General features: G+C 42.8%; 1 protein-coding gene across 1 annotated transcript in view; it reads right to left on the bottom strand.

Annotated features, from left to right (window-relative positions):
* The window catches only part of LOC115461761 (C-type lectin domain family 4 member M-like), a 73520-nt gene extending 52826 nt beyond the window's left edge, over window positions 1–20694 (bottom strand). The window contains exons 1-3 of the mRNA XM_030191806.1: window positions 20616–20694; window positions 20404–20517; window positions 3619–3717 (exon numbers count right to left, since the gene is read on the bottom strand). Coding sequence (XP_030047666.1) covers window positions 3619–3717; window positions 20404–20517; window positions 20616–20694 — 292 coding nt within the window. The remainder of the gene's footprint in view (window positions 1–3618; window positions 3718–20403; window positions 20518–20615) is intronic.
* Window positions 20695–22837: the final 2143 nt, after the last annotated feature.

The following is a 22837-nucleotide window of genomic DNA, read 5'->3' as shown; positions in this document are numbered from 1 at the left end:
TTGTGATATAAAAATTTATGCAAAGATATTGGCCAATAGGTTAGCTAGGGTGCTCCCGGATTTAGTAGCCTCCCCTCAGGTAGGATTTGTAAAAGGCAGGTCAGTGGCGAGTAATATAAGAGCTCTACTGGCTTCCCTGGAGACAGTGGAGGCACAGAAAAGGCCTTCTGTGCTGGTCAGCTTTGACGCAGAGAAGGCCTTTGATCGAGTAGTTTGGAACTTTATGTTTGAGGTATTGAAGAAAGTGGGGATAGAGGGGGCATTTAGGAATGCGGTGGGAGCATTGTACTCTAATCCACACGCATATATGTGGATAAATGGGGAGAAGTCAGACTTATTCCCAATCCGGAGAGGTACAAGACAGGGATGTCCTCTGTCTCCTCTGCTCTTTGTCCTGGTCCTAGATCCCCTGATTAGAGAGATTAGTGCCCATCCTGAAGTGACAGGGGTAAAGTGGGGTCCGCTATCATTTAAAGTCTCTGCTTTCGCAGATGACATTTTAGTACGTCTTACTCAGCCCAAACGTTCCTTAGAAGCTTTATTGGAACTCTTCCAGGAGTATGGAGATTTCTCAGGGTTTAAGATCAATTACTCAAAATCCTTGGCATTGACGGCTAATGACAGTGTGAGACGGCTATGGGGAGGCACATTTCCTTTGAAATGGGCTGTGGAGTCTCTTCGGTACCTAGGAGTGCGGATCACCATGCACACTACGGCCCTGTATCAGACCAACATCACCAGGCTGGTAGACACAATGAAGGGGCAACTGGGGAGGTGGAAAGCTTTACCAATTACTTTACATGGGAGGATACACCTATTCAGAATGGTAGAATTCCCAAGGTGGCTCTATACTTTTCAGGTGCTGCCCTTGAAGTTAAAGAATAAGGACATAAATCGGATTTATAAGTATGTGAGGAAGTTTGTCTGGAGAGATTCCAAACCTAAGCTTCCTTTGAAAATATTAATGGGCTCGTGGAGGGAGGGGGGGATGGGTCTTCCGGACCTCCATCGCTACAACCAAGCTTGCTTGTTCAGACACTTGGGAGACTGGCTATTGGATAGGCAGGACTTCACGCCTAGGAGACTGGAACAGGAATACTTTAAGCCCTATCATCTATATTATCTGCTGCAATGCCCAGGGACTGCTTTACCTAGTCTGGTGGGCAACAGCGTGTTGCTAAGGCCCATTAGAGAGATTTGGAAGGATTTAAATAAGAGCTGGGGGCTAGAGGCGGAGATGTCAGATCTTTTACCATTACAGGGCAATCCTCAATTTAAACCGGGTTCAGAAAATAAAGTGTTTCTTAGATGGGCAGAACTAGGTATCACAAGGTTAGAGCATGTCCTTGATTCCCGGGGACAGTTATTAGGCTTGGGTGCCTTGGGAGTGGGTATAGATTATAGCCATACATTTGCATATGGACAGCTAGCTCACTATGTTCGCTCCTTGGACCCAGTACGGTTGGGAGGTAGACATGGGCGTAGAGTTAGAGAATTCTATGGTTCCATGCCGGGGGAGAGGCTATCAGTCTCAGGGCTGCAGAAAGCCTTGTGGGAGCTGGGAGAAGGAAAGGAGATGGGGAAAATTCAGCTGAGGTGGGCTCAAGATTTGTAACAGCCTAATTTGCAAATTAACTTCCGGAGGCTGGTGTCACGAATACCCTCCATGTCAGGGAATGCTAGTTTGAGAGAATGTCTGTATAGAATCTTACACAGAGCATACATGGCCAAATCTCAGGTGTTCCACATGGGAGGAGTCCCGGACCCGTTGTGTTCTAAGTGTCGGCAGGGGGAGGGCACGTTGTTTCATTATTTATTGGACTGTTACAAGATACAGACTTTTTGGAGGCAAATAGCTCAATACTTGGAAAAGGTGTTGAAGCATAAAATTCAGTTTTCTCCTTTGGGGGTATTGCTCGATCAATATGAAATGTTAGCAGTTCCGTAAAAAGGGGCTCGGCAGTTCATCCGCAAGGCCAGCTTAATAGGGAAGAAACTTATCCTGAATAGTTGGATGGCTGCGGAGCCGCCAGATTATTGGAATTGGAGAAACCGCCTATACGATCTGCTTCTGCAGGAGAGGAGGGTGGTGGGATCCTCCCCAAAGAGAAGGAAGGCTTTCCTGGGAATTTGGGAATTGTACATACAATCGTTATCATCCAGAACCCGCAGTTTTTTGCTAAATAGACTACGATTTTTTTTTTTTAATTATTCTTTCAATATTCTCTCCCTTGGGATTTTTAGATAGTGGAATGTGGAAGTCATTGATAGGATGGTGGATATGAGGAGATAACAAGAAGAAAGTAAACCGTCCACAGAGGAGGAGTCGTATGTGGAACGAGAGGAAGGGGGAGAGGGGGGAGGTGAGGAGGGGAGGAGGGAACTCCCTTGGTTGTAGGCAATACAAATGGGAGGGGGGAAGGGGGGGAGAGGAATCATACATAATTGGTAACAAAGTCTGAAAAAATAATTGACGAGATGGAATAGATGGGTGGCGCGGGGAGAAAATATGAAAATATGGATGACAGATTGTATCATTCAGTTTTAAAGACGTACATGTTTAGCTGAATATGTAAATGTATAATGTTGGACATGTGGTGTTTTACGTTTTGTCACCAATAAAAATGTTGAAATATAAAAAATGTAATTATTGAACTTTAAACACGATACTCATTTGTTAAATGAGTGGACTAGAGAGGAGTGGAGGAGTAGCCTAGTGGTTTCAGCATGTAATGGTATCAGTTTATTACTGAAATATGTAGCATATTTACTGGATTATATATACACCAATATATTTGTGTATCTTTTAAAAATATATATTTGACACGGCAGCAGAGAGAATAGTTTCATTTCAAGCCCCTCTCTCTCCATTCCTTTTTCTGGGAACTTCTGAGAGCAGGGATAGTTAATTACAAACACTTAACAAACACAAAAGAGCTTCCTCTGCCCTCCCACCTAACAAAAGATGGACTAAGGTGGGCACCTGAATAAAACAAAGAACTCAGAGGAAGCATAAACAGGACATTTGCTTGTCAAAGGTATACCTGCCCCTCCCATCAGCTTCCAGACATGTGCAGAAAGGAAGGACTTGTAATGTGTATCTGCCCCAGAGACTGAACAGGACATCAAAAGACCATTTGCCAGACAGCAAGTCTCGTGATGTCATAAGACATGAGACCAGGACGCACAGGTCGTAACATCCAGAGGTGGCCAGTTCAAATCCCACTGCTGCTCCTTGTGACCTTGGGCAAGTCACTTAACCCTCCATTGCCTCAGGTACAAACTTAGATTGTGAGCCCTCCTGGAACAGAGAAATATCCAGAGTACCTGAATCTAACTCACCTTGAGCTACTACTGAAAAAAGATGTGAGCAAAATTCAAATAAATAAAATATATCCTTTATAAAACTGAAGGTGTTCCTTGACAATTTGTCAGTGTGCAGAGAGATGAAAAAGGTTGAAAATCAGTGATCTAACTTATAGTTTTTTACTGTTATTCATTCAGGATTGTACAAGATATACAGGATACAAATTCAAACAAATGAAATGCTGTTTTGTTACACAAATGTTATTCCCTCATGTCTGGACTAGGGAAACCATCACACATATAACGCTGTACCTCTCAAGACCTCCAATTTCTTTAACTCCTCCAGTGCATCCTGCGACTGTGTTTGGTTCAGGGTCAGGTCGAAGTCTTCATTAGTCAGACACATCAGATCTGTAGAACAAGAGGAGAAAAGACAGAAAGGTAATACATTTTTACTACAGAAAACAGAGATTGAGGCTGACTGCTAGTGCTGTGGAAGACAGAAATGGACAGAGAGACAGAGAAATGATGATACAGAATGTCCTACCGCACACAGTTAATGTCTGATTATTCTTTCTGATTTCCTCTTGTTTGGAGGAGTTTCACTGTTTCCCTCATCTCATTGACTATCCCTCACTTCCAGATTCTTATCAGACTTTAGCTCTTCCCTCCTGCCCATTTATTACCCCCCCCCCCCCTCAATTCTTCCCCTCTGTGCTCCAGTCCTAGCTCCGTATCTGGCTTTAGAGTCCCAGCTCTCTCGCTGTCTGCTGGTACCTCTTCTCCTCTGCTCTGTGAATTATCCAAGCTCTGAACTCCTGCACTGTTAGGTTTCCTCTTACATTAAATCCATCTAATCTTCCAAGGTTTTCATCCTTCCTTTACCAAAAAAAGAAAAAAGGGGGGAAATTCAAAAACAAGAAACCTCATCAGAGCAGGTTACGAGCTGCCATCGTAACTCCTGGAAATTCAGAACTTTGAGATTCAAGTGACCCCCCCTCTCCTCCTTGTAGCTATATCATAAAGTGGCCTGCGGTAGTGTAGGCGCATGTATTGGGTGTGAGCCGGGCCAGTTTTTACTGCGTCTGTCAAAAAGGGCTTTTTTAATGGGACGGGGAAAGGGCCTACGGTAAAAATGAAACCAGCGCACACCCAAAACCAGCCTGAGCCCTTAACGCTACCCATTGATCTAACGGTACAGGATCATGCGCTACACTGGTGGGTTTGCAGTGCTCCTCAGCTCGGTCCTCAGGGACTCAGGCCACTTGGATTGTTAGGATATCAATAATGAATAAATATACATGATCAAGTCAATATTCACTCCACTGCACTCAGAATTGCTTTAAAGGCTGACCACTGAATTAGATTCAGATATTCATGCTGGGCCTAATCCAGAATTGATCCAGATATGGCCAACAGTCAGACCTCCTGGATAAAGTTAGGACTAATCTAATCTAATCTAATCTAAAAAGACTTGCTGATTTGCTAAATCCCTGAAATAGGTCCCAAGAAGAACTTAAAACAATATTTAAGGAGTTTCAACCTCATCGACATAAATCTGTTCAAAGAAAAGTGTTTTCAATCTTTTATTAAAAGTAATTAAAACTAGTTCTAATCAAATCAGGTATAGCATTCCAGATAGCTACAGCCTGAAAAGTAAAAAGAGAATTATGGATATGTTTTATAATGAACATTCTTGATGGTTGGATATATAAGTCATAATAATTCCTGAAGACAACATGGATGACAAACAGAAATGTTAGAAAATAGATCAAGAACTAGAACAAGAAAATTACCTTCCAAAATATGAAAAACAATGCAAACTATTTGAAAGGTTACACGTGTTTTTAGCGGAAGCCAATGTAAACTCTGTAAGTGCTTAGAGATGCTCTCAAATTTGGACACCCGAAAAATTAGGTGAACTGCAGTGCTCTGAATGAGCTTTCATTTCCTCATCAGAACAGTGTTCAAACCAATATATAAAGAATTGCAATAGTCCAAATGCAGCAATATCAGCATTTGAGTAAAAATGAAACATTGGATTCATAAAAACAAGCTTTTTTTTCCATAAATGAGCAACCTAGAATTCAAAATCAAAATTGGCGCGCGTCCATTTTGGGTCAGAGACCTTACTGCCGGCCATTGACCTAGCGATAAAGTTTCACGCGGTAACCTATGTGCATCAAATGCCACTTGGCGCACGTCCTATATACATGTCCAAAAATACAATTTTTCAGATGCGGCTTAGTAAAACGGCCCCTCAGAGTCAGCTCCAACCAGTTCTTTTCTCCTAGTTATTACATAACTATCTCATAATCAGTGATGCGTCATACCAAGAGTTATCCTACGTTCTGAAGCTGACTCCGTGGCAGTGAAAGTTTGAAGGGTTCGTGCTGTCTCTAACACTGTATCCATCTTCTGAATTGACGTCACGCATTTCCAGGTTCGTCACAAACAGCACTGACCAACCACAGGATAGCAGCACGAGGCACGACCTCAACGTCTATAGCCTTCCTTCCGAGTTTGTTCCCTCAGAGTCCTGCCCTCGCAGAAAGAGGAAATGACGTCAGCAGGCGAGACTCAGAGGGAAGGCTACAGACGGGCAGGGCTTTCAAAGATGCGGCCGCTTCGACGGAGGTAAACGGGAACGAGGAGAATCGCTGGGTGGCTGGAGGGGGGGCAGGGGAGCGAGGAGAATCGATGGGTGGCTGGAGGGGGAGCAGGGGAGAGAGGACAATCACTGGGTGCCCGGAGGGGGGGCAAGGGAGAGAGCAGAATCGCAGGGTGGCTGGAGGGGGACAGGGGAGACAGGAGAATCGCTGGGAGGCTGGAGGGGGGACAGGGGAGAGAGGAGAATCGTTGGGTGGCTGGAGGGGGGGGCCAGGGAGAGAGGAAAATCACTGGGTGGCTGGAGAGGGAGCAAGGGACAGAGGAGACTCACTGGGTGGCTGGAAGGGGGGCAGAGGAGACAGGAGAACCGCTGGGTGGCTACAGGGGGGGGGCAGGGGACAAAGGAGAAACGCTGGGTGGCTGGAGGGGGAGCAGGGGAGAGAGGAGAATTGCTGGGTGGCTGGAGGGGGGACAGGGGAGAGAGGAGAATCGTTGGGTGGCTGGAGGGGGGGCCAGGGAGAGAGGAAAATCACTGGGTGGCTGGAGGGGGAGCAAGGGACATAGGAGACTCACTGGGTGGCTGGAAGGGGGGCAGAGGAGACAGGAGAACCGCTGGGTGGTTACAGGGGGGGGGGGGCAGGGGACAAAGGAGAAATGCTGGGTGGCTGGAGGGGGAGCAGGGGAGAGAGGAGAATCGCTGGGTGGCTGGAGGGGGGGCAGGGGACAGAGGAGACACACTCGCACCCAGCGGTCTCACTCTCTCTCTGTCACACACACACACTAGCACATTCACTCTCTCTCACACACACTCTCTCAAACATACACATTGCGAGAAAAACCTTGTTAGCGCCCGTTTCATTTGTGTCAGAAATGGGCCTGTTTTACTAGTATGATAAAACAGAAGAGTGGGTATTATACTTACTGAGTACCCTCAAGATTATAAATATTGTCAGCAGGACAAGACCCAGGATCAGCAAGAAAACTGCAGCACACAACCAGGAGAAGGACATACATCGCTGAGCTGAAAGGATGAACATGATGAGAATTAACCTTTATTAATTGTTTATTCCTGCAAAACAGAGAACGTTGAAACCCAACGTGGCAGAGAAGTCCCCAGCATAGATTTTTCAACCAAATAATTTCTCCAGACAATGAGGCCTCAGATATCATAAGAGAAGGAAAGAGCCAGGCCAGAGGTCGCATTCTTATGACCTTTCTTAGGTCACCACAGAAACCAAAAGATCACATGTAAAATACGAACCAAATGATCAAAGTCAACAAGGGTCCGTACGAGCGTCAGAATCTTAGACTTCAGGGGCTTATTTTAGAAGGGGTAGAAGGCCAATGACGCAATCCAGCTTATTTTCGAGGGAGATTTCCGGCCATCTTCCGACACAAATCTGGAGATGGTCGGCGATCTCCTGAACCCGGCCAAATTGGTATAATCGAAAGCTGATTTTGGCCGGCACCAACTGCTTTCCGTCACAGAGCCGGCCAAACTTCAAGGGGGTGTTTTGGTAGGGTAGCAAAGGCGGGACGGGGGCGTGGTTATGAAATGGCCGGCTTCGCCCGATAATGGAAAAAAGAAAGCTGGCCCTGACAAGCATTTCGCCGGCTTCACTTGGTCCACTTATTTTTAGGACCGTCTCAAAAAAGTGCCCCAATTGACCAGATGACCACCGGAGGGAATCAGGGATCACCTCCCCTTACTCCCTCAGTGGTCACCAACCCCCTCCCACCCAAAAAAAAAAATTGCCAGCCTCTATGCTAGCCTCAAATGTCATACCCAGCCCCCTGACAGCAGTATGCAGGTCCCTGGAGCAGTATTTAGTGGGTGCAGTGCACTTCAGGCAGGTGGACCCAGGCCTATCCCCCCTACCTGTTACACTTGTAGTGGTAAATGTTGAGCCCTCCAACCCCCCCCCCCCCGAAACCCACTGTACCCACATGTAGGTGCCCCCCTTCATCCCTAAGGGCTATGGTAGTGGTGTAGAGTTGTGGGGAGTGGGTTTTGGGGGGGATTTGGGGGGCTCAGCACACAAGGTAAGGGAGGTATGCACCTGGGAGCAATTTTTGAAGTCCACTGCAGTGCCCCTTAGGGTGCCCGGTTGGTGTCCTGGCATTACTTAGATTGTAAGCTCTTTTGAGCAGGGACTGTCTCTTTGTGTCAGGTGTTCAGCGCTGCGTGCGTCTGGTAGCGCTATACAAATGCTAATAATAATAATAATGTCAGGGGGGGCAGTGCACTACAAATGCTGACTCCTACCACGACCAAATGCCTTGCATTTGGCCGGGTTTGAGATCGCCGGCATTAGTTTCCATTATCGCCGGAAACCGATGCCGGCCATCTCTAAAGCCAACCCAAATGCTGACATTTGGCCGGCTCCAACCGTATTATCGAAACAAAAGATAGCCGGCTATCTTTTTCGATAATACGGTTCTGGCGCCGTTCGATTATGCCCCTCAATGGGAATTACTGAATTTAGGAAAATACTACTTACCCGTGTATATCCGCAGCATGCATAGATTTCTTTAAGGGTGCTGGCTTCACTGGACTTCAAAAATATACATGAATTTCCTCTGTTACAGTGGCAATACATGAATTTAGTACATTCTCCCACTGGCATTTATACCTGCTCCAAGTCATGTATACATTTCAGCTAATTTCCTGTTTGGACTTGTGCTTTGGAAGAATGATTGAGGGGCCATTTTATTAACTAGGGATGTGCGTTTGTTTGAAACAACATCAGAAATGTTGTTTCATGTGATTTCTTGCCCAAATTGACAGAAAAAAAACCTACAAATTGTCATTTGTTTCCTGTGTCATTGATAGGGTGCACTCTTCTGAAAGAGTTTTCACTTATCTGAAAAAGTGTCCCCCTCTTCTGAAAAAACAATCTCCATTCAGAAAGAATGCACATTACCGAGAATCAGTGTGCACTATTTTTTAAATTGCATTTGAGATATATGTACATCAAAGAATACACTTTGAAAGCAATTTAGAAAAAGAAAAAAAAAACAAAGGCAGAATTTATGGAAGAAAGGTAATATCGAGGGGCATAATCGAACGCAAACAGCGATCCCAAACCGTATTATCGAAAAAGATGGCCGGCCATCTTTCGTTTCGATAATATGGTTGGGGCCGGCCAAATGTCAGAGATGGCCGGGTTTGAGATGGCCGGCATCAGTTTTCGCCGATAATGGGGGAGGGAGAGGGAGCCCTTAGCACCACCCATTGAGGTAGAAGGGCTCCCACGCTAATCCAACGGCAACTGGGCAGTGTACGGCACTGTCCAATTACCACTGTAGCACTGGATATGATGGCATGCTGGGGGTAAGAACCATCTCCAGACAGCTGCAGTAGCCCATGTTGTAAAAGGAGCCCTAAAAGTGTTGGGGATGTCATTCCAACCTTGTCTGATTACAGAAGTGTCTGACCGCAGCAAGTAAAACAGGCTGAAAATAGCCATGGCCATGCAGTTAGGGGTCCTTTTACCACCGAACTGTAAAAGGACCCCAAGCTTAAGTTCACATGGCTGAAGGAAAAATTCTTACCTACAAGGGAAGAAAACTGGATATCAACTGCATATAATCCAAATTCCACCTGCAATTCATGCAAAATAGCGCAAAGCAGTGCCAAATACAAATTAAACCACAGCGCCAAGAGCACAGACGTAAGTACATAAGTGTTGCCATACTGGTAGAGACCAAAGGTCCATCAAGCACAGCATCTTGTTTCCAACAGTGGCCAATCCAGGAAATTAGTCAAACCTTTTTAAATCCCGCTAAGCTGCTTTTACTACATTCTCTGGCAACAAATTCCAGAGTTGAATTACACATTGGGTGAAGAAATATTTTCTCCGGTTTATTTTAAATATACTACTATGTAGCTTCATCTCATGCCCCCTAGTCCTAGTATTTTTGGAAAGAGTAAACAAGCGATGCATGTCTACCCATTCCACTCCACTCAGTATTTTATAGATCTCTATCATATCTATTTGCATCTAACACATCTTTGATTATCACACTTTTCATGCTTTGATCCTCTTTCTCCGCATCACCAGGCTAGATTATTGTAATTTCATCGACCTTGGTTGCTCTCGTTCACTTCTTTAGAAAACTCTATTTATTTTGAATTTCATATAGCATATAACATATTTAAAATTAAATAATGGGGGGCGCTGTATTGCCACTGATGAATATGGACGCTTAAGGATCTTCCTCCCTGTATTTTTTACTAGAAAATTGATATAAATAATCTTAAATCAGATTTTTCTTTCTGAATTGCCTGCTAGGCATGTGGAGGGGCATAATCGAACAGGGATGGCCATCTCTAAGGGCGCCCATCTGTAAGGACATCCGGCAAAGGGGCGGGGAAACCCGTATTATCGAAACAAGATGGGCATCCATCTTTTGTTTCAATAATACGGTCGGGAACGCCCAACATTTAGGTCGTCCTTGGAGATGGTCGTCCCCGATTTTCGGCAATAATGGAAACCGAAGATGCCCATCTCAGAAACGACCAAATCCAAGCCATTTGGTCGTGGGAGGAGCCAATATTCGTAGTGCACTGGTCCCCCTGACATGCCAGGATACCAACCGGGCACCCTAGGGGGCACTGCAGTGGACTTCACAAATTGCTCCCAGGTGCATAGCTCCTTTACCTTGGATGCTGAGCCCCCCAACCCCCCCCAAAAAAAACCCCACTCCCCACAACTGTACAACGCTACCATAGCCCTAAGGGGTGAAGGAGTGCACCTACATGTGGGTACAGTGGGTTTCGGATGGGTTTTGAAGTGCTCACATTTACCACCACAAGTATAACAGATAGGGGGTGGGACGGGCCTGGGTCCGGCTTCCTGAAGTGCACTGCACCCACTAAAACTACTTCCAAGACCTCAAAAATGGATTTATTTCAATAAGGATCTAAGTGGTCTAAAATGGACCCGCCAACTCTAGAAAAAGCTGCTCTGGTGAACCTCTGCAGACGACCACAGAAATCTTGATGGACGAAATTCGGGCTTTAAAAGACCTCACTACAAAACATTATCAAACTACCTTCGATTTGAAAACTGAGCTACAAACTCTCACCTCTGCTCTTTCTGCATTTCATCTTAGAATTGAAAACCTGGAGACACGTGCAGATGAAACTGCATTAAAGATGGGGCAGTCTCAGGAAAAAGCTGATCTCCGCATCCGTAAGCTTGAATTAGAGCTAGAAGATCTCTCCAATAGAAACAAGGAATAACATCAGAATTATTGGGCTAAAGGAAGGAGCTGAAGGATCTGATATGATCAAATTTCTCACCGACTGGCTTCCTCACGTTCTCAAATTATCTTCTGATTTGCTGTTATAATTTGAAAGAGCACATAGAACGCCATCGTATCTCAAACAGGGATCTCAATACCCTTGTTCAATTGTTGCAAAATTACTGCGTTTTCCTCAAGCCCTGCAAATTCTAACTGCAGCAAGGAGTGCTAATAATCTCAAATTCGTCGAGAAAAGATTTCTAATAGTCCCTGATTTGGCAAAAACCACGGCCAGGAAAAGAAAGGCTTTCCTCGAAATGAGGACCCACCTCAAATCCTTAGGAGCCAGATATGGCCTGCAATACCCTGCTAGGATGACGGTGACTCTGCATAACACAACAAAGTTCTACGATTCACCTGAGCAACTTCAACGCTTCTTAGACCAACTTCAAAATACCGGGATGGACACGTAAATCTCTTTTATAATGGCTTATTATTATACAACGTCCTCCTCTGCTATCTTCTAAGTTGTTTAGACTTACATTGCTTATCATTTCTTGTACTCTCTAATCTCTGAGAAATGTTTAATTTAGGCTCATGCTTTTATATACTTATATATTTGCTTTATGTCATGCTATCTGTCATAGCCGCTTGAATAAGGACACACCATACTCATAATCTTTAATGAACACTTTAAACAAGGTTCTGATTAATAGTTTGCATGAAGCCATTCTACTCACATTAAAATGGTTTTCTTTTGGCTGCTTCCTCATGTACTGTTATATCTGCTTAATATCCTTGGTTTCTCTCATGTTGTTTGGAAGATTCATGATTTATATACACCACTTAAAGTCAACGAGGGTTTTTTTTTCTACTCTATTGACATTATGTTATTACGAATATATTTTCTTCTTCTCCTTTTTCTCAATGAATGTTTCTTTAGAATTTGTTTGCTGCAGTGTAATCTCCGGATAGTAGCAGCTTCAAACATTTTGAAGGCCTTATGAAGCTAGTTTCTCCACAACTGGAATATAACCTACTACTACTACTTATCATTTCTATAGCGCTACTAGATGTACGCAGCGCTGTACACTTGAACACGAAGAGACAGTCCCTGCTCGACAGAGCTTACAATCTAATTTGGACAGACAAACGGGACAAACGAGAGATAAGGGAATATTAAAGTGAGGATGATAAAATAAGGGTTCCGAACAAGTGAACAAGGGTTAGGAGTTAAAAGCAGCATCAAAAAGGTGGGCTTTCACCTTAGATTTGAAGACGGCCAGAGATGGAGCTTGACGTACCGGCTCAGGAAGTCTATTCCAGGCATATGGTGCAGCAAGATAAAAGGAAGGGAGTCTGGAGTTAGCGGTGGAGGAGAAGGGTACAGATAAGAGAGATTTACCTAGTGAACGGAGTTCCTGGGGAGGATTGTAGGGAGAGATGAGAGTGGAGAGATACCGAGGAGCTGCAGAGTGAATCTCTGATGTTTCTTGTGAGGTTTATTGTTCTTAATACTTCTTTTGTCTGGCACTAGTCTTATATTCCCTTTTTATCCTGATAATACAGGGATCTCTTTGAGTGTTCTGTCATCCTTACTCTCAGTCTCACTAACACATTTTCAATTTATTGGTTGAACTATTCTCTTAGTTCTTCATGTCGTTTTCTTTTCTTCTTGATTCTTTATTCGTACGGTGTTATAACTTTTGCTCTCAATCACATAATGTTGTGGACCTTATTCTTAGTTACATTTTTCCCCTAAAACGTGATGTCTCAACTATACTCCAGTACCCCTATTAATTTTGTATCTTGGAATGTAAACGGCTTAAGACATCCTATTAAAAGAAAGAAAGTCCTTATGTACCTTAAAAAATTGAATCCAGATATCATATTTTTACAAGAAACCCACTCTCCTAACTCCGCACTATTCATTAAACAATGCAACTGGATTTCCTCTTCAATAGATTCTCCCGCTCAAGGTAGAATCTAAAAGGGTGTTTTCAATTTTATTCACTAAAAATTCTAACCCTTCCATAGTTGATCAAAACATTGACCCTGAAGACAGATGAATAATTGCTAAAGTCTCTATTAATAATATTCCAATCCTCCTAATACTGACTCGCCAGAACTCTTCTCCAACTTATTCCAAAGCATTCAATCTCAAGACCCCATTCCTATCATTATGGCTGGAGACTCTAATATACCTATGGATTACCTCCTTCATAGGCACCCTCCAAATCCTCCACCACTTTACACATATATTGACCAACTACATCTTGTTGACCCATGGAGACTGTGCAATCCTACATCCAAGGAGTTTACCTTTCACTCAGCTCCCCACAAAAGCTTCTCTAGACTGGATTATTTTTTAATATCCAGTTCGGTAGCTGAATCAATCATTTCTCCAATAGTAGTTTCTGATCATGCTCCAGTCATTTTATCTCTAAATTGGACGTATGTCTCTCCTAGAAAATCTCCTGTATGGAGGTTACCCACCAGTCTTTTAAGTGATGAAGATTCCCTTATCAAAATTAAGTCTTTCATGGAACAATTCTTTAAACTAACACTCCCTCCTTAATCAATCCCATAACAATATGGGAAGCATTCAAAGCAGCCTTGAGAGGCGAACTTATTTCCCTGGCTTCTCATAAGGCAAAAAAAAGAAAAAGATCAGATCTCCAAACTAGACTCACAAATTAAAGCCATTGAAGCTAATTATATAGAACTAGGACACCCCACTGTACTCAATTCACTCTATAAGTTGAAATATGAACTAAATAAACTGCTTAGCCTGAAAGCAGGGTGACAAATCTTTGATTTGCATTCCAAATATTATTCAGAAAAAAATAAAAGCAGCACATTACTTGCAAATTACTTAAAAAGAAAAAGACTTAAAGCTCAAATTCAGGCCATTAAACTAACTAATCAAACCATAAGTACATCAAATGAAGAGATATCCAAGGTTTTTTATGACTTCTGTCATAATCTTTATCAATCTGAGTCCTCGGATACTCATAGTAACATCATAGAATTTCTATCCTCAAGTAAAGCCCCAAAATGGTCACAAACGGATATTGAGTTCCTCATGAAACAATTCACAGAACAAGAACTCCATAAAGCAATTAAAGACTCTCCTCAAAGGAAATCCCCAGGTCCCGATGGGATCCCAATAGAGTTTTATAAATTATTCAAATCTGACCTAACTCAAGTCCTGCTTTCTTTATACAATTCTCTAACTCCAGAAAGTGTATCTCATAGTTTATTTTCTGATGCCATAATTACTGTCATCCCAAAGCCTAATAAAAATTCTACGCTAATTCCTAATTATCGGCCTATTTCTCTACTAAATGTTGATTATTCTTATGACTGGAGAAATGTGAGCCCTTGTGCCCCGAATGAGCACGGCTAGATGGAGTGACACCGCACTCGGTCAGGCAGCCAGACAACCCCTAGCTTTACCTGGGGAGCGACCGCCGTTCCCTGGGAGTTGAGCCCCCAGGTTCGGGCAGCCACCAGGACTTCTGGAACAGGCGGGGTTGCACGACCACTGACCAGACAGGCAGGCAAACAGACACAGTCCAAAAGCCAGGTAAATCCGTAGGGCAAAGAGTAGTCAAAAACAGTCCAAGGTCAAGGCGGGCAGCAAAACAGGCGAGGTCCGTGCAAACAAGCCGAGGTCTGGAACACTGGAACTGAAAGCAAGGAGCACCGGCGTGGATCTCAAACACAATTGAGGCCGAAGCAACGAAGGACTGAAGGCAGGGCCTTAAGTAGTGGAGGAATTAGGCTCAAGCATGTGCAGCTGATTCAAGAAGCCTGCCCCCATCAGCAGAGGTGCCTACATCCAAATATGGGCTTCCTTCCTGACCTCTTTACTCCAAGATGGCTGCCCCCTCCTGAGCTAGCCAAGATGGCTGCTGTCCTTGATCCAACCAAGATGACGGCTGCCAGAAACAGAAAACAGAAACAGACCCATCCTGGAGAAACCACATCCAAAATAGCTGGCTATCTCAGCCGGACCACACCTCGTTGGCGAATTGGCCGCACAGGCCTGGAGCCAGGTGAGGAACGTAACAATTATAAACTTTATGCTAAAATTATAGCCAACAGAATTAAAAATATTATTTCTAAGGTTATTTCTCCTAATCAAGGGGGATTTATGCCAGGTAGACTCATTAGCGATAATACTTGCCTGCTTCTCCATGTCTCTCACTTTGCAGACTCGCTTAAAGAACCTGTAGTCGCTTTATCTCTCGACGCAGAAAAAGCTTTTGACAGGGTAGAATGGGACTATCTGATCACAACGCTAAGCTGGTTTGGTTGTCCCACGGACTTTCTTAATAAAGTAAAAACTCTATACACTAATCCTACTGCTAGAGTGATTACAAATAACATATTATCAAATACCTTTTCTCTTAAGCGTGGTACTAGACAAGGTTGTCCCCTTTCTCCATATCTTTTCAACATCGCACTTGAACCTCTCCTCTTAGCAATAAAGTGTTGTCCTACAATAAAAGGTATTGTCTATAAAGGCCTTGAAATTAAATACTCAGCATATGCGGACGTTGTCTTATTATATCTTCCGGACCCTTACAATTCGATTCCTCAACTTTTTAGAACTATTAGTACAATCTCACACCTTTCTGGTTACAAAATTAATCAACAAAAACTGAACTTCTACCACTAAACTCATATGCCCTCCCTCACATAGCAAACTCTCTTGGTTTAGTGTGGGCTAAACCAAAACTCAGATACTTGGGAGTAGATTTGTACACTTCTTTGAATGATACCATTCAACACAATGCAGAAGTAATATATAAGTTTCTTAAATCACTTTTACATTCCTGGAATCCGCTCTCTCTATCATGGTGGAGTCGCTTAGAAACCATTAAAACGATGGTATCCCCCAAAGTTAATTACATTCTCAGTATGCTCCCCATCACTTTCCCATTGTCCTTCTATTCTCAATTAGATCAATTATTAAACAATTTCCTATGGAAGAACAACCCCCCTAACATCGCCTTAAAGAAGCTCAAAGGTACAACAGACACTGGTGGTGTTCTCTTTCCGGATTTTTACAATGATCATAAATCATTTATCTGTCAACAGGGCTGCAATTGGTTCCTACAAAAATCAGATTATAAACCACTCTGGCTAACATTCGAAGAATCTAGGGTGCATCCTTTCTCCCTTCCAGTGTTACTGTCTTCTACCTCTTTGCCTGCTCAAATTACAAATCCCGTACTTTTAGCCACTGTTAACTCTCTTCTTTCTTTGGATAAAATGTTTACTGTACCTATTTCAGCATCCTTATTTATGTCATTATGGTATAATCCACATATCCGAATAAATAAACTTCCTTTTTTCTGGAAAGAATGGATCGACAAAGGAATTCGGACTCTTTCAGATATACTCCATGATGACAAATCTTTTCGATCCTTTGCTGAATTAAAAGAATGATTCTCCTTACCCTCCTCGGCACACTTCAAATGGCTACAGATTACTCACTGTATTGCTGCTCCTTCTGTTTTCCACCAAATCTCTACTCAACAACCTTCGCTAATTGCTAGTGCACAGTCAATGATCTCAGAAGGTCACGCTGCATCACGAATATACAAATTGTCTGTTCAAGCAACTTTCAATTTCAATAAAGCCCTGCAAGATAACTGGCATTTGGATTTGGATCAATCTCTCAACGATCTCCAATGGGCGTATCTCTGGTCAAAGTCACTGAAACCTCTCTCATCAGCATCAGTTCTTCAATCTATGTAGTTTTTGTAGCATAGAGCTACTTGGACTCCTCGTAAACTAGCAAGTGCTGGCCTTAGTTCCTCTGACAAAGATTGGCACTGTTCCCAAAAAACTGGAACCTTTCTCCAGATGTTATATGAATGTGCTCATATATACAAGTTTTGGAATTTAATCTGGCCCATAATCCAAAAAATCGCCCTCGATAACAATTTTTAAATCAAGTGCTTTGCAGATAAACCTTCCTTCTCCTCATGCAAAATTACTAGACATTCTACTCACTGTTGCTCAAAAGCAAGTCTTACTCAATTGGAAGTCTGCACATTTACTTAACTCACAATTTTGGTGGAACTCAGTCTTACAATATCAAAGGCTAGAATTCGCTCTGGCAGAAAAGCAGCAATCACTCGTCTCTACGAAGAAAATATGGGAGCCACTGGAGTATTACATACAAACTCTTTAAATGATTTCATTGTTCGCTCTTTTATAGAATGACACCAACAAATCACTTAACCCTCTATTGCCCCATGTAAGCCGCATTGAGCCTGCCATGAGTGGGAAAGCGCGGGGTACAAATGTAACAAAAAAATGTTAACTGTATTTACTACTACTACTACTACTACTACTACTATTTAGCATTTCTATAGCACTACAAGGCATACGCAGCGCTGCACAAACATAGAAGAAAGACAGTCCCTGCTCAAAGAGCTTACAATCTAATAGACAAAAAATAAATAAAGTAAGCAAATCAAATCAATTAATGTGAACGGGAAGGAAGAGAGGAGGGTAGGTGGAGGCGAGTGGTTACAAGTGGTTACGAGTCAAAAGAAATGTTAATATTTGATATTAGATACTGTATACTTTTTTCCCTTTTCCCCTCTCTTTCTTGTTTTCCTCTCCTTTTCATTTTACTGTAAATTGTCCTTTTTCAAAATTTTCAATAAAGTGTTTGGAAAAAAAAAATTATATATTGGCGATTTAATGTGAAGTGCAATTTGGACCAGTGAAGTGGCAAAGGCGAATTAAGGGAGTTAAGAGTATTTTTATCTCTTAATATATGAAACGCCTTCACACAAACAAGTGTCGCTGAGGTCCATTCTATAGAAGATTGAAAAGTATATAAGAATTATAGTGAATTATGCTACTGAAAATTGTTTGATTAAACTGCAATATCAACAATTGGAAAAAAATGTAGGCGCTGGGCTTTTCTGAGATTGTTACTATAACTGCTTGAATATATGGATGCCATTGTAAATGATGGCAGATAAAGACCTGAACGGTCCATCCAGTCTGCCCAACAAGATAAACTCATTTTACATGGTATGTGATACTTTATACCCGAGTTTGATTTGTCCTTGCCATTCTCAGGGCACAGTCCGTACAAGTCTGCCCAGTACTGTTCTTGTACTAAAAGTTTTGAAGTTAATGTCGAAGCCCCTTAAAATTTACACTCAAGCCCATCCCTATCTGTTCAGTCACGATCAGGGCATAGACTGTAGAAGTCTGCCCTGCTCCCGTTTTGTTTCCCAATTATCGGCGTTGCCACCCAATCTCCGCTAAGATTCTGTAGATCCATTCCAATACAACCTTTTCATAATTTTAGACAAAACCAGCAAAATGGACGTTGGGCGATAATTCATAAATATTGTTGGGTCAACATTCTCCTTTCACGATATAATCCAGGTTACAGAAAGTTGCTCTGATTAAGCAGCTTTCCACTGGAGGAATTAGGGCAAGTGAACTCCTTAATCACCCACTGGTTGCTGTCCCCTTCCCTCCCCCAAATGTGAAACTATGAAGCGATATTACTATGGACAGTCATGGTACTACAATCATGTTTAAATTAACTCGTTAATTGGCTTCCAGCAAGAGCTGACGCCTAGTCTACTGCAGTGGGTTGAGAGTGAGGGTACCCAGCTTCAAATCCCACTTCAACTCTTTGTGAGTTTTCTTTTTTTAATTGTAAATCCTCCAGAGACAGAAAACAAATCTACTGTACCTGAATGTAAACTACTGCAACAGCCTTCAGACTGGCAGGTTTCTTATATGTTCAGGTATGGTAGGTATTTGTATGTCCCTGGTGGGCTCATAATTTACAAAAAAAAAAAAAAAAAAGAAAGAAACAAGAACACACACCTGAAATGCGGTTTGAATCTGTGCTCATGATCTCCTCATTTCATTGCTCTAACCATTAGGCTACTCCTTACCTCTACCCAGTGCATATTTTCTAGCGAAAAAGGTGCCAGTACTCAAATGGCAGGCCACTCTTCAGGAGTGGGGTGATCACTGAGGGACTCACCCCACAATAGCCAGGCCCCCTGCAACCAGTCACAGAATCTATGACAAGGCAGAACTGGTGTGTAGAGCCTGAGCTCTTTCATTAAAACTTGGGGTCCATGGGTCAATTTTAGCAGACAATGAAAAAGGTGCCGGTACGCAGTACCCCCAAGTACCCCCTCAAAAAAAAGCCCTGCCTCTACCTAAAGAGAGCTGTTTAGAAGTTAACTTTAAAAAGATCTTAGTTAGTACCATAACTCCTAAAGCTATCACAGATCCAGAGAAGGAGAAAGGGAAACCAGGTCAGCACCAAACTTTAAATCTCTGAGCAGACATTAAAATATATAAATAATTATTAAAAGGGGGGGGGGGCATTACCCATAAAAGGAGGAGAGACTTTCCTGTCATATGTTAGTTCAGCACACTCCACTCTAAGGCTAAAAGATGAGGAACCCCCCAAAAATGACAATAGTAACAATAGTCTGAAATTTTGTAAAAAATGAAATATCTCTCTCTCTGCACATAAAAAAAAACTAAAGTATCTTATCCACCTAAATATCTTCCTAAGGCATCAGCTATTATATGTCAGAAAATGACAAGAGTTAAACATTTTTTAAAAAAAGAATCACAGCAATAAACCTTAGAAACTTCCATTGGGCAAATAGATATCAAGGCAGGTCTAAACGTTTTTCAATTCATAAGTCTAAGATAGCAGCATAACATGAATTACAATATAAGGAGGCAAACAATCAACCTTATAAAACCTGAGAAATATAAAAATATATTGTAAAAAAATTAAATGCCAGGAAAACTGGAGAGTGGAAGAAAAATAACCTCGACAATACTTGAACACTGGAAACTCTCCAGTATTAAAACACAAGACCAAAGAAGTGGGACAAAAATAAAATAATAATAAAAAAAAAGATTTATGCTCAAAAGCCACTAAAAATGCCTATGATTTAAAAATAAAACCATAAAAAGGACACTTAAATCTTACCTCATAAAGGCATCTCACTAAAGGAAACAGCAGCCAAATAGCAGTAAAGATCCCCTTGCAGAACATTTGTTTAAGAAAGATTTCATTTTTCAAGAGTGCCCCGAGCCACCTATCAATCAACTCTAACCAGAGGATATGTGTTGAGCTATTAAGCTGTATAGTGAATAAAAGCCTCTTTCTTGTATTGTATATTTTGTTTTATAGCTGTTATTTACCTTTCTGTCTTATTTCAGTCTTTGTAGATTCAGGGTTGACGTTCTCCTCTGATTCTTCTTGGACCCTTACAGCAGCAAAGGTGATCGGTCCATCCTCCTTCATCACTGATGAACCTTCCATGGAATTAGACACATTTCAGAAACATGACCAAGTATTAAGAAATCCATTTGTCTTCTTAATATCTACCCAATGAATATCTGACCACATTTACCTGAAGAGCGAGGTTGAGAAGGCTTGAGTTTCTTTCGCTTGTCGAATCTTATATCAGAATAAGTCACAACCTCAGCCATTGTAAATACCTCTCTGTCTGTGACCAGCTCTCTTGGTGAGATCAAGGTGGAGTGTAGGAGCACAGGAAGTCTGATGACTCTTATAGTGAGAAAGAAAACTAACTGAAAGGGTATCTGAAGTTTTGAAAGGCGATGTTGACCAATTGAATTACCCCACCTATACTGCACATTTACAGGGCATCAATTCGTAAAAGACAGACACAGTAAGAGGTATTATTATTATTTTCAAGGATTAATAAACAGATAAGACAAACACAGTATACAGTAAGAAGTATTATTATTATTATCCAAACACAGTTGGGAGGACCAATGAAGCCCAGACATGGTAAGAGAAGTGGTGTTATTAATTTCCAGGCTCAGTTGGGAGTACAGATAAACAGAGAGGACAGGCAGAATTAGAAAAGGTACAGAGAAGGACGACACCGGGATACATGACAGACCTTATCAACAGACCTATCGACCTGCCAACCAGAAACACCACAAAATCTGCACGATCATACCTAAACCTCCACTACCCAAGCACCAAAGGACTCAAATACAAATCCACCTATGCAAAATCCACCTATGCATCCAGCTTTTCCTACCTAAGTGCACAACTATGGAACGCATTGCCAAAAGCAGTAAAATGAAGATACATACCTGTAGCAGGTATTCTCCGAGGACAGCAGGCTTAATATTATCACTGATGGGTCATCGTCCGCGACGGCCCAGGAGACTGGAACTTACAAGCAAAAAGAACTTTCCAGAATGCGGCGTCACGCGGGCCGAACGCACCACGCATGTGCAAACGGCTTCCCACCCACGACGCGAGCGTGCCCTCACTAGTTCAATAAAAAGCAAACTGTAGAACTGCAATAACTCCAACGCGGAGGAGGGAGGGTTGTGATAATATTGAGCCTGCTGTCCTCGGAGAATACCTGCTACAGGTATGTATCTTCATTTTCTCTGAGGACAAGCAAGCTCAACATTATCACTGATGGGGTATCCCTAGCCCCCAGGCTCACTCAAAAAAATGAAGATTGGTCATTTGGGCCTCACAACGGCAAGGACATAAGGGATTGACCTGAAAAAAACACAACTAAGTGAGAGTGCAGCATGGAACAGAACAGAAATGGGCCTAGGAGGGTGGAATTGGATTCTAAACCCTGAACAGATTCTGCAACACCGACTGCCCAAACCGACTGTCGCGTTGGCTATCCTAGGAGGATATGCATACAGAAGGCCTGTTCCCCAATGAAGGAGAAAGGCATCTGACGCTACTCTGTCATGGGTCTGAAGTCTGGAACAGAACTGAGGGACCTTGTGATTGATTTGAGTGGCAAAAAGATCCACCGAGGGGGTGCCCATGCTCAGAAGATCTTGCGGACAACATCCATGTTCAGTGACCACTCGTGAGGTTGCATTATCCTGCTCAGTCTGTCGGCTAAACTGTTGTTTACGCCTGCCAGGTATGTGGCCTGGAGAAACATGCCGTGGTGGTGAGCCCAAAGCCACATCCAGACAGCTTCATGACACAGAGAGCGAGATCCGGTGCCCCCTTGCTTGTTGGTGTAATACATTGCAACCTGATTGTCTGTCTGAATTAGAATGATTTGATTGGACAGCCGATCTCTGAAAGCCTTGAGAGCGTTCCAGATCGCTCGTAATTCCTGGAAGTTGATCTGAAGATCCTTTTCCTAAAAAGACCAAGCTCCTTGAGTGTGAAGTCCATCTACATGACCTCCCCACCCCAGGAGAGATGCATCCATAGTCAGCCCTTTTTGTGGCCGAGGAATTTGGAATGGATGTCCCAGGGTCAAATTGGATCGAATGGTCCACCACTGAAGGGAATTGCAAAAATCGGTGGAGAGATGGATGACATCCTCTAGATCCAATGTGGCTTGGCACCACTGGGAAGCTAGGGTCCATTGAGCTGATCTCATATGTAGGCGTGCCATGGGAGTTACATGAACTGTGGAAGCCATGTGTCCTAAGAGTCTCAACATCTGCCGAGCTGTGATCTGTTGAGACACTCGAGCAAAGGACACTAGGGCCAGGAGATTGTTTGTCGTTGCCTGGGGAAGATAAGCTTGAGACGTCCGTGTGTCCAACAGAGCTCCTATGAACTCCAATTTCTGAACTGGGACAAGGTGGGACTTGGGAT

The sequence above is a fragment of the Microcaecilia unicolor genome, chromosome 2, assembly GCF_901765095.1.
Source record: "Microcaecilia unicolor chromosome 2, aMicUni1.1, whole genome shotgun sequence".
Classification (NCBI taxonomy): Eukaryota; Metazoa; Chordata; class Amphibia; order Gymnophiona; family Siphonopidae; genus Microcaecilia; species Microcaecilia unicolor.
Note: the sequence above shows the minus strand (reverse complement) of the source record. Positions and strands in the feature narration are given on the sequence as shown.